This window comes from Nyctereutes procyonoides, unplaced genomic scaffold (genome assembly GCF_905146905.1).
Source record: "Nyctereutes procyonoides isolate TBG_1078 unplaced genomic scaffold, NYPRO_anot_genome, whole genome shotgun sequence".
NCBI lineage: Eukaryota > Metazoa > Chordata > Mammalia > Carnivora > Canidae > Nyctereutes > Nyctereutes procyonoides.
The window spans coordinates 47889895-47902353 of record NW_026575043.1 but is presented as its reverse complement, the minus strand read 5'-3'; the positions used below and the strand labels follow the sequence as shown (position 1 = coordinate 47902353).

At 50.6% G+C, this 12459-nt stretch overlaps 1 protein-coding gene across 1 annotated transcript in view; it reads right to left on the bottom strand.

Moving 5' to 3' along the window:
• PXN (paxillin) overlaps positions 1–10250 on the bottom strand; it is a 48801-nt gene extending 38551 nt beyond the window's left edge. Inside the window, exon 1 of the mRNA XM_055322387.1 lies at positions 10098–10250. Within this exon, the coding sequence (XP_055178362.1) occupies positions 10098–10110 (13 nt within the window). The 5' untranslated portion in view covers positions 10111–10250. The remainder of the gene's footprint in view (positions 1–10097) is intronic.
• Between the last annotated feature and the right edge of the window lie 2209 nt (positions 10251–12459).

Below are 12459 nucleotides of genomic sequence, written 5' to 3'. Positions count from 1 at the left end.
GCCAGTGGAATATGCAACTCTTGGGTCTCAGGGTTGAGTTCGAGCCCCATGTTGGGTGTTGAGATTACTTTTTTATAAATAAATTAATTAAATCTTTAAAAAAATCTTAAAAAAAAAAAGAAAAAAGAAACCCCCTAGATTTAGCACATGTGTATATGCCATGAACATGAGGCAGAAAGAGAGCATTCTTAGAACTTCCCCTGGCAGGGTCAGGCAGGAATATGTACAAAGGAGCTTAGCCTACTGTAGGCAACAGAAGAGGACCGACAAGAGGGCTGGGGCTGTAGAGGCCAACCCAGTGGTGCCTTGGAAGATGGGCATCCAGTGCAGCCAACTGATTCTTCAAAAGACACAACATATGGATTTAAAAAAAAAATTTTTTTATTTATTTATGATATTCACAGAGAGAGAGAGAGAGGCAGAGACACAGGCAGAGGGAGAAGCAGGCTCCATGCACCGGGAGCCCGACGTGGGATTCGATCCCGGATCTCCAGGATCGCACCCTGGGCCAAAGGCAGGCGCCAAACCGCTGCGCCACCCAGGGATCCCCAACATATGGATTTTTATGTGTAACTCCTAATGTTTTAAATGTTGGCAACCATAGTTGATGGTTGAACAACATGTGGGTTAAGGACACTGACTCCCTGAAAAGCTGAAAATTCACATAGAATTTTTTTTTTAATAACATCAAAACTTTAATAAGCAGCTTATGTCAGTCAATTATGAAAATCCACATGTAACTTTTGAGTCCCCCATATTTTAACTGCTAATAGCTTACTAGTGACCAGAAGCCTTACTAATAATACAGTCAAAGAAAACATACTTTGTGTATATCTTATGTACATATTTTGTATGTTACATACTGTATGCTTACAATACAGTAAGCTATAGAAAAGCAAATGTTAAGGAAATCATAAGGAAGAGAAAATGCATTGACAGAACCATACTGTATTTACTTTTTTAAAAAAACCATGTATAGGAATGCCTGGGTGGCTCAGCAGTTGAGCATCTGCCTTTGCCTCAGGGCGTGATCCCAGAGTTCCAAGATTGCGTCCCACATCAGACTTCCTGCATGGAGCCTGCATCTCTGTCTCTCTCTCTATGTGTCTCTCATGAAAAAATAATAAAAAAATAAAACAAAATCTTTTTAAAAAACCACGTATGAGTAGACTCACACAGTTTAAAACCATGTTGTTTAAGAATCAAACTGTAAGGACACCTCGGTGGCTCAGTGGTTGAGCATCTGCCTTTAGCTCAGGGTATGATCCCGGGGTCCCGGGATCGAGTCCCACATCGCCATTCCTGCATGGAGCCTGCTTCTCCTTCTGCCTGTTCTCTGCCTCTCTCGGTGTCTTTCATGAATAAATTAATAAAATCTGTTAAAAAAAAAAAAAGAAACTGTAATTTGGAATATTTTTAAATACTAGGAAGGCCAAGCAACACAGGTCTTCAGGTCAAATCCAACCTATGGTTCCAGTACGAAGAACCAAAAAGAGAATGAGTTTGGTGCCAGAAGACCTAAGGTCACACTCTCAGGTCAAGCTCTTGCATCAGGATCTGGGTGACACTGGGTGTGTCCCTAAGTCCCTTGAGCTGCAGTTTAGCTTCCTCATCTTCAAAATGCAGAAAACTAGGGATGCCTGGGTGGCTCAGCAGTTGGGCAGCTGCTTTCGGCTCCAGTTGTGATCCCCGGATCTGGGATAGAGTCCCACATAGGGCTCCTGTGAGGAGCCTACTTTTCCCTCTGCCTATGTCTCGGCCTCTCTCTCTGTGTCTCTGATGAATAAATAAATAAATAAATCTTTTTTAAAAAGGGGTGGGGTGGGGAACAAGCATCCACCTCAAAGGACTGCAGTCAGAGTCACATCAACAGTGATGAGGCACACAAAAAATGTTGCCTAAATCTCAAAGTGTTGAGCAAAGGCCTGTGATGTCACATAGGCCAAGAGAAGAAAAGGGGACAATAACCAAGAGAGCAGACAATGCCTGAGGCCATGAAGAGACAGTGAGGAGGAAATGAGCTGAGTCTTTGCTGGTGCGCAGGCCGGCCGGAAGAATCTGGACAATAGAATCCACGTCAGGGGTAGAAATATAAATTTAGGAGTCGCCAGCACGTAAGTAAAAAAAGAGGTCACGCAAGTAGATAAACTGACCTAGGTACCTAGGAGCAAAACAGGGAGCCAGCAAAAGCCTCTGGAATAACACAGAGGTAGACCCCCATGAAGGGATTAGAGAAGGAAGTGGAGAAGGAAGTAGGGGGGAGTGTGTCTGTAGAAAAGAGATCTCAAGGGAGAGAGGGGGAAATATGGCCACTAAAGAGTAGGATGCATTCTTAGCAAAAGAGAAAATGTGAAAGAATGGCCCAGGCTGTGCTAAAAACAAAAAAGGAGCAAAGTAAAGACATGATGAAGAAGTTAGAAGAGGTAGATGGATAAAGAGAGAGAACCAGAAGAAAAAGGGACCCACGGATGGCCACATCAGGTCTACACTGATGGGATATAAGGGGAAGAGGGCTACAGAGGCTTATAAAAGGTGGTGAGGTTGGGAGACATGTGGGGTGAATGAACAGACAGCCATGGAGGGTCTATCTATTGTGTGCCAGTCCCACACCCCTCATCTCCTGTGGACTCCCAACACTGCAGGAGGCAGGCTGTAGGCCCATTTTCAACAAGATTTTTCTGTTGTCGAGAGCGGGGCCCAGGTCTCCATGGCTTATTCAAAAGGATACACAGACTGCTGTCCAGAGGTGTCTCAAGCAGCATGAGGATCCATGAGCTAAACTGAAAAGGGCTCCCCAGAGGCTTCCACCCACCTTCATGCTTATCCAGGGCTCTACTATTCAAAACAGCTGGAAATGTGCACCCTGCTCTCCCCAACAAGAAAACAGAACAGAACATGGCTGTCTCTGCCAAGTGAGTTCTGAATAAGCTGCATTCCATTTCATTAAAACAATTACCTGAGTCCCAGCCAAGAATTACATACGGCTTCCTCACGGCACCGCCCCTCCCCCCCATAAAACACACATCGTGCTGTGTTTCAAACAGGCAGAGAAAGGCCATGACACACCACTCTGAGACCTCACTAGGAAGATCCCTCCTTCATCCCTACCAAGTGGCCAGCCTCTGCATCCTTGCATGCTGACAGACAGACGTGAGTCTCAAAGAAGACCCTCGAGTGAAGTGCTCCCCTTACAAGAAAGAGCCTGCTGGCTTCCCAAAACATTTCTAGTAGGCATCAGGCCCTCAAAGCCAAGGGGGCCACTGGCTATTTCTTCCAAACAGATGGGAGTCCAAGGTGGCCCATCTTTGAGTTAGACAAGACAAGAGGGACCTGGGAGTGGGGATTCTAGGACTGGGAGCCTAAAGTTGGAGGACTGAATGGCCAGATCTGAGCTGCAGGGAAGAGCCCAGGGCCACTCTGGCCCACACTGCCCACAGGCTAGTGGTGTTCTTTGGGCCACAGATAAGAGGTTCATGATGTGAAGCAAATGGCATTTCATCCCCTCCCCCAGGCTCCAGCTGCCCAGAGGCTATTCTTTCGTAAAGCCTCTCTCTGCATCCCACCCAAGCAACCCTCTCCAAACTCTGACCACAGCCCAATATCTCCCTTGCCCTGACCCTGGTCTGATTAATGTCACCACACCCAAAATAACCCCAGAGGCTGCCTCCACACTGTGGAAGTTCACTGTCTCTGGCTGGCCCCATGCTTTTTACTGCATGGGTCATTGTGGCTGTGTGCCCCCACCAGAGCTCAGGGTTACCAGTCTTGATCATCCCGGGCCTGCCTGGCTCCTGTCTGCCCACCCAGCCTTTCCACCACTGGCACAGTATCACAGGAGGCCGAGACACTATGTACACTCCTGGCTGAATAACCCTGAGCCCACTATGGAATAAGCAATGTTTTCTTAACTTTTTCCCAACTTTTGATCATGACAGTGTCTAAACATACAGAGAGAGAGAAGTTGGAAGACCATTTCAATGAGCACCCATATACTCTCTATCTAGATTCAGTCATTAACATTTTGCCATTTTATAAAAACACATGCAGGCATGCTTGAAAGCTCTGTGTGTATACATACATATATATATATATATATACATACATATATATATGTATATATACACACATACATATATACACACACATATATATATATACCCCTCCTTTCTACTGTATCATTTAAAACTCAGTTGCAGGGACACCTGGGTGGCTCAGTGGTTGAGCATCTGCTTTCAGCTCAGGTCATGATCCCAGGGTCCTGGGATCAGGCCCCATATTAGGCTCCCCATAGGGAGCCTGCTTCTCCCTCTGCCTATGTCTCTACCTCTCTCTGTGTCTCTCATGAATAAATAAAATCTTTAAAAAAAAATGGGGGGCAGCCCAGGTGGCTCATTGGTTTAGCACCACCTTCAGCCCAGGGACCCAGGACGGAGTCCCATGTCAGGCTCCCTGCATGGAGCCTACTTCTCCCTCTGCCTGTGTCTTTGCCTGTGTCTGTCTGTCTGTCTGTCTGTCTCTCTCTCTCTCTGTCTCTCATGAATAAATAAATAAAATCTTTAAAAAATTAAAATTAAAAAAAAATTTTTTTAATGGGGATGCCTGGCTGGCTCAGTGGTTTAGTGCCTGCCTTTGGCCTAGGGCATCATCCTGGAATCCCAGGATCAAGCCCCATATCGGGCTCCCTGCATGGAGCTTTCTTCCTCTGCCTATGTCTCTGCCTCTCTCTCTCTCTCTCTCTCTCTCTCTCTCTCTCTCTCTGTGTGTGTGTGTGTGTCTCTCATGAATAAATAAATAAAATCTTTAAAAAAAAAAATGAGTTGGGACACCTGGGTGGCTCAGCAGTTGAGCACGATCCCAGTTTGGGGATTGAGTCCCACATCGGGCTCCCTGTGAGGAGCCTGCTTCGCCCTCTGCCTGTGTCTCTGCCTCTCTCTGTGTCTCTCAAGAATAAATAAATAAAATCTTAAAAAAAAAAATGAGTTGCAGACATCATGACACTTCACTCCTAAATACTTTTAACATGCACCTAACAATGACAATATCCACCCATAAAACCACAATACCACAATCACACAAGAAATAAGCATTAAAAAGCCATTTTTAAGGGAAAACTTGGCCACCAGGGGCTCTGCTGGGCCTGGCCAACCACACGTTCTGCCTGCCACTGGCCCAGCATCCCAGGCCTCCCTGGAGAGGCCAGCCCTGAGTCCCACTGGTTAGGCAATCAATTCTTTAGCTGGAAGACTTAACAGGACGTGAATGCACACTTCAGGCCAGATGTGAGACTCCTAACAGGACCCCAACTGAAAAGGCAAAGTGGGGGCTGGGGAGGCTATGGGCCTATCCCGGGTAAGGAGATAATTCCTGGACACCTATTTTAATCAGGTGATTTGTCAAGGTTTCTGGGAAAACTCAGCCCCCTAACTCTCTGTCTCCCTCTCTCCCTCCCAGAGGACACCCTCAATTCTCCACCTTAAACATTTTCATCGACTTCCTCCTCTGGAAATGGGCTGGCTCCAACTGACAGCAATGTACAAACACCTGAATGAAGACAGGAGCATGTCTGTATGGGCCAGGGACACAGAGGGCTTTATTCCAACCAGGAGTAGAAGAGGGACCTCAAAGGACAACCCTCTGTCCTGAGGAGAACAGGCGACTGGGGATGGGAGGGCACTGAGAGGGAGACTCTGCCACAAGTGCCTAGCAGCCCATCCCAAGAAAGAACAAATGAGTAAAAGATAGGGAAGAAGCCCAAAAGCAGGAAGAAGATAGATGTGGGAGACCAAACAGAGAATGGGAGCTGTGCGGAGGGGGCAGGAAAGATTTTTAGCATATGGAAAACCACTAAACCAATAGGCAAGCAAGATCCAATCCAGTTTCACGAACAGAGGTGTAAACACGGTTACAAGCCTGACTCTGCATTTCAACCCCAGCCCTGCCAGTCACTAGTTAACAGAATTTGGGCAAGGGAGCTAACCCTCTCTGTACCTCAGTTTTATTATTTGTAAAATGGATAACAGTAATAATTGAATCCATGACTCCTACAGCCAACATAAGTCAGTGAAACAATGCATGTAAGGTGCCCAGTACAGTGCCTGTACATAGTAAGTGCTCAATAAACATTATGGGAAAGAGTTCTACAAATGTTTGTTATTGAGACCAGGCCAACCCAGGGAACAACTGCAATGAGCGTGAAAGTTTTCAACTTTCTGGCCTTGGGCCAAGGCAGAGGCCCAGGGAAGCTTTAGAGGGCCAGCACACTCCATGCAAGAAGAGTTATATGGGGGAGCGGTGCTGCTCGGTGCCTCAGCGGTAACTCTGGTCTTCTGTGGGCCCCTCCAGCCAAGGACCCACCCAGCTTCCCAGTGCATGACTGTCACTAGGGAAGCTGGAGGGAATACTGCGATGCTCCCTTGGAAGGTCTCCAACCCACAGCAGCAGGGCTGTGGCCCCAGCAACCCAAACCTCTCTACACTGAGCTGGTGCTGCCCAGGAAGCAGACAGCTTAGCACAATGGAAAGGGCACCTGTTTAAGAATCAAATACCCCGGGGTTCAGAGCCCAGGAGTATTTGGGCTCACCAGTGTACAGCCCCGGACAAGATCAGTGCTGACGCAGAACACACCATCACTCCCCGGACTGCCTCTGATGCAGGCCCAGCAGCTGGGTGCCCTGACCCTGGCCTAACACACAGAGCCACCACAGACAGGCAAGCCCAAAGTCCAGACTTTCCATGGAAACAGGGAGGCTCCATAGCCCGGAATGCCCCAGGCAACTCCCCTGCCCCCCCTAGCACTCCCCCTAAGGACAATGAGGCACTGTTTTTCAGGGGGTCAAGACTGCTGAGAAGCTGAAAGAAGACATGTCCAGTTTCTAGCAGCAACTGGGCATGGCCAACAGCTGGCTGCTCCCCCTCTAAGAGATGGGAAGGCAAAGCTATCAAGGTCTCAACTGGACCCACCCTTTTCGAGAGGCCATTTATACAGGATGGCCCCCAGGGCACAAATTTTGAAGGTAACTAGCAATTACTCAGCAGACCCATGGCTCACCCCCCAGTTAGTCACCTCACCAAGCACTTAATATTATGATGATTTAGATGACCAGATCTGGAATTGGATCAGTCTGGGTTCCAATCCCAGCTTCCCCCCAATGAACCTCCCAGAGCTTGTTTCTCCATCTATAAAGTGGAGATAAAACACCTCCCAATTGGAATGGCAGTGATCAGACCCCTAAAGTGCTGAGTCCGATGCCTGTCTCTCATCAAGCACACGTGACCATTACTGGGCCGCAGCTGTGATCACAGCCCCCCAAGAGCAGGAGCAACATGATCAAGGGGAGAGCGAGGAGCTGGGTTCGAAACCGTAATCAGAGTACATCTCAGTGTTGTGGGAACTCTGTCCAGGAAACTCTAGCCAGAACTCAACAGAGCAAACTCCAGGCCAAACCAGCATCTAAACAGTCATGGGAAAAGCCACCAGCAGCCACCCCACAGCACAAAGAGGAGAGAACACACAGGGAAGGGCAGTGTTTATGCTTTCCTGCCCAAAGAGCTATAAATTTGTAACTTATTAAACAGCACATGGTGGTGAGTCTGTCACTAGCAGCTATGGGGAGGGAGGAGTTCCCCAATTTTTAAGACCAAAAAAAACTAAAGTCACAACAGAGACTGCCCCCTCCAGCCTTGCCATAAGACAAACCATAAACTCTGTTTCAGGGACCAGGAGGCTCACAGCTGAGAGCACTCTCAGGAGAAAAATAAAAACAAGAGGCCTGGCCTTTGTGTCCACCCTAACTAAGGAAAACAGCTGACAGGCAGTGTGTTGAGCAGCCATCCAGACAGCTGATGGGGCCTGAGCACAGAGGCAAATTCCTCTCCCCTTCCTGATCGCCCCACTGCTCCCACCCTGGGGCTGCAGTGCAGCCAGGCATGGCTGGCCTCCTGGGAGCTTAGGCCAAGGAAGTCAGGCAGCCCTGACAACTGGGGAGTCTGTGCTGGAAGGCAGCAGAAGTTACAGGTGGCAGCCGTCACCCCTGCGACCCCTCCTTCACCCCCTCCTCAGGAAGAAAGGCCTCTTGATACACAAGAGCTGCAGATCTAGGAGCTAAGGACTTGGTTTAGTCATGTTTTTTTCATTCTGTGGTGGTGCAGCCTTGGGCAAGTCTGTCTCTTGTTAGTCTGTTTTCTCCAGTTGTAAAAGGCAGGTACTAATGACAGCAGTGGCCCTAATAAGGGGCTCTTACAAAGGGCTGCTGGAAGGGAGGACGGGACAAGTTGAGGTATGGGGAAGTACTCCATAAGCAGCAAATTTCAATTCCTGCAGTCTCCTCCTGCCAGTATACTCTTTCCTTGAGATTAACTCCGTTTCCTGGCCCTAAATGGAAGACTGTCAGAGGACAGGAATTCTGGACTCCAGCAGCAACTCTACAAAACTTTCTCAGACCTTCAAACAGTACTGTGTGGAAAGGACCGTATAGAAGCAACAGAAACACATCAGCATTTTAGAAACTCTAACTCTGCTACCCAGTTCCTGCTGGGAAAGCCTGGAGACTTTCAGATCCTGATTCAAAAACTATGCCCCAGTCTCCTTTCAGCTTATTTTTTATGTGAAAAAAATACCTGCCTGCAAGCTACGCCAACCTTGAGTGTGTTGGAAAAATGGGTGCCAATCCTGACCCAAAGGCAGAAGTATGCTTGGCAGCCATCATGCTCTGCAAAACAGGCAGGACTATACACCATCCCCATCACCAGTTCTTTCAGAGGCACCCTGATCTTTTTCAAAAGGAAGCTGGCGGTCCTCCTCCCTGTCCCCTTGGAAGTCCAGGGCCTACGAATAGCCAGTCTTCACTCAGTGCCCTGTGTGCTTGGGGGAGGCTAGTCAGTGCTGTCTGATGAATCTACTTCTCAGAGCCTGGGACACAGAAAGAATCAGTGGTCACACAAGCCACCCACAGTCCAGAGTGGGAAGACAAGGCTCCTACAGAGAAGAAACTGCCCCCACCCCTTACCTCCCCAGCTCAAAGGCCCTCTGGCTACAGGCATGAAGGGCAGGGAGACAGAGTGAAGAGTGAATCCTCTCACTCTAGGGTTCAGGCCATTCAAGGCATTCCTAGAACCCTGGCATCAACCCCCTTGGGTTTAGTGTCAGGTTCCAGGAGATACTTTTCCCTGTCCTAACACCAGATCAAGACTGGACTGAAAAGAGTAGTTTTGGAGCTCTGATAACATGAAAACAGTAAAACTCTGTTCTGGGCATCCTGTCCTCCTTACCTGTGTGGCCTCCAGCAAGGTTCGATGCTGGGGGGTGGGAGGAACTCTGCCAGCGGGGCAAGTCCAGAGATGGCCATACCCTGGGGCCCGCTTCCCACCTCACTCCCCTGGCGCTGCCCCAGAATCTGGGAGTGTGTGGGGGGGGTCATGTCTCCCCGGCTTACTCTTCTAGGATTAGGCTGATCTGTGATAGGAAAGGGGAGGGGCTGGTCCAGACTGGACACGGCACCCGGCGAAATGGAGTGACCGGCGACGAAACAGGGCGCCCAGACCTGGGGTGGGGGGTGGTTAATGGGGACAGAGGAGAAACTTGTCTTTGTGGGGGTGTGGTCAGCGGAGGCTCTTCTCTAACTTGCGAAATGAAAGGGGTGGGCTTAGAGGGGCTACCCCTGAAGTCGGGGCCCTTAAAGGGGTGGGCGCAGGTCCACCGGGAGTGCAGGCAGCTGCTGCTCCCCCGAGGTGGGCGGTCGATCCGTGAGGTGGGGGCTGGGGGAGCCGGCTGTGAAGGGAGGGTCCCGGGGAGGGGGAGGGGAGGGGAGGCGGGGCGGGGGGGCGGGCGGGCGGCAGGTCCCTAAGGTGCAAGCTGACCCCGGGGGCAGGGTCTCCGAGGTCCGGGGTCCGGGGTCCCGAGGCGCGGCCGTACCCGAGGCGGGGGCTGGCGGCTGTGAGGACGCGGCGGGGCCGGCCTGGCCCGGGACCCCCGCCCCGCGGAAGCCCGGCGTGCGGCGAGCCGAGCCGGACCCCGCGGCCCCCCGCCGCTCGCTCGCGCCCGCCAGGCCCGGGGCCGCGCGCCCCTCGCAGCCTCCTCCCTCGGCCTCCCGCTCACTCACCGAGGTCGTCCATGGCGGGGCCGCGGGCGCCGGGGGCCGGCTCGGCGTCGCGCTCCCTGCCCGTCCCGGGGCCGCTCCTCGCCGCCCCGCAACTTTTCCGCCGCGAGCCTCGGCCGGGAACGGAACGCGCCGCCGCCGCGCGCGCCCCGCCCCCGCGAGCACGCGCGCCCCGCGCCCCGCCCCCCGCCCGCGGGCGCCCCCCGGAGCCGGCCGGCCCCGCCCCGTGCGGACGCTGGCCCCGCCCCGCCGCCGGCCGCGAGCGCGCGCCCAGCCGGCAGTGGGCCGGGCCGGGCGGGGCGGCGGCGCCCCCTCGCGGCCGAGCCTGCAGGCGGGAGGCTCCCAGACCTGCGGGCCCTGCGCTCAGTCTCGGCCTCAAAGTCACATGCTTGACTGTCTGGCTGACAGACCCATCGGCTTGGACATCTCACAGTCTGACCGGTGTCTGTCCATCCACCAGTCACCCACTCATCCCCTGGAGACTCAGGCTTGTCCGCCAGTTTGTCTGTCTCTCTCCCAGTAGGTCATCTCCCAGGAGGACCCCAAATCAGTACCAAGCAAAACAAGGAACCTTTGGAGGACCTTTCTTGGGGTCGCTCTCTGGTGCAGGCTGCAATCCAGCCTTTGAAGCCAGATTCAATACTTTCAAGGTTGTATATCCCTTAATGTTGCACATGTCCACCCTCCCTAAAGGGAGGCTTTTCCAAAACTCTGCACGGAGCAGAGGGGAACCCACCTTAGTAAGGCATTCAAGGAAAAACTTCAAGGCGATTACACCCAGTGCCAGGCACAGTTTCCTGAAACACCCACTGCTACCCCAGAGCCCAGAGGGGCTCTGCTCCTGTGCACTCAGGTAATAATAACAGCTGCCATTCATTGAGTGCCAGATACTTCATAGCTACTATCAAAATTAATTCTCAGGGCAGTCCAGGTGGCTCAGCGGTTTCGCACTGCCTTCAGCCCAGGGTGTGATCCTGGAGACCAGGGATCAAGTCCCATGTCGGGCTCCCTGCATGGAGCCTGCTTCTCCCTCTGCCTGTGTCTCTGCCTCTCTCTCTGTCTTTGTCTCTCCTGAATAAATAAGTTAAATCTTTAAAAAACAAAATTAATTCTCATAGAGGCATTTATTACTATCAGCCCTTCCCCACTCTTTGCAAAGGATGATGATAGTTTGTCCATTCTACATAAAAATGCTCTGTAAGTACAACTTCAAGTCTCCTTGCCCACAAGAATCCAGCTCCCAAGATCCCAAGACCCTCTAGGTCAAGTCTTGGAGGACCCTTCCAGTCCTCCAGGAAGCAGATATTGAGTTAGAGGGGGTGGGGGGTGGGGCAGTTAATGCCCATGAAAGAGAAAGAGGAAGAAGCAGGATTGGGCAAGGACTCTGATCTGACAAAGATAAATAACAGGGAGTGCCAGAACAAAAACTCATTGGAGGAGGCCCACTGGGCAGAAGTGTTCAAGCCCCAGTACCCCCATCGTGTTCAGCCACAGGCTGGGGATGCCCTGGAAGAGTGTAGCCTTGCCCTGAAAACCCTGTATCTGGAAGCCACGATTCCTTGATCTGGGTAACAAGATCATTGAAGGCAGAATCAAGTGGTTCACCTCTGACTGCCACATCCTCTTGTATTAAAATTCAAGAGCCAAGACTGCTCCCCATCTGGTCAGTCACAATATCTCATGCCATCCAACACCTTTAATGTATCTCTGTTTTGTAGGCACTTCTCATTACTGCAATTTACATGTAGTGGTGGGATTATTTGATAAATGTCTCTCATCCTATTAGACTAAAAGCACATGGGGCAGAAACCGTGTCCATTAGTATGTGTGTGGCATAGAGGAGGTGCTGCTCAGTATATATTTGCTGAATGACTGGTGCATTATGCCGACAGTTGGAACAGAGCAAACCATAGTGCCTTTCCTCAGAAAGTTCAGTTTAATTGAAGACACAGAAGATCAGTTGTGAAGTCACTCATTAATTCACTCAGTGGTGAATATTTAACAGTGTCTTCACTGTACCAAGAGCTGTACTCAGGCTGGAGATACAGTGATGAATAAAATTGATATGATGCCTGCCTTCTTCGGGTTTCCAGACCAAAAAGGCAGGCAGAAGAGCAAATAGGCATGTATGAAGGATGAATAGCCTTCCACCATTCCCAGCTGCCTAAAGCAGCATATGCAAAGCCTGTGGAAAAGACAGAGGCCATGGTGCCTTAAAAGGACTAGAAGGAATGTGCAGCATGAAATATGAGGTGGGGAGTAAAAATGGGGAGACAGAAGGGTCAGCAGAGTCATATTTTTTTATATTGATTACAAGTTGATACAGTAACATTTAGGATATACTGGAAAGGTTTAACATTAATTT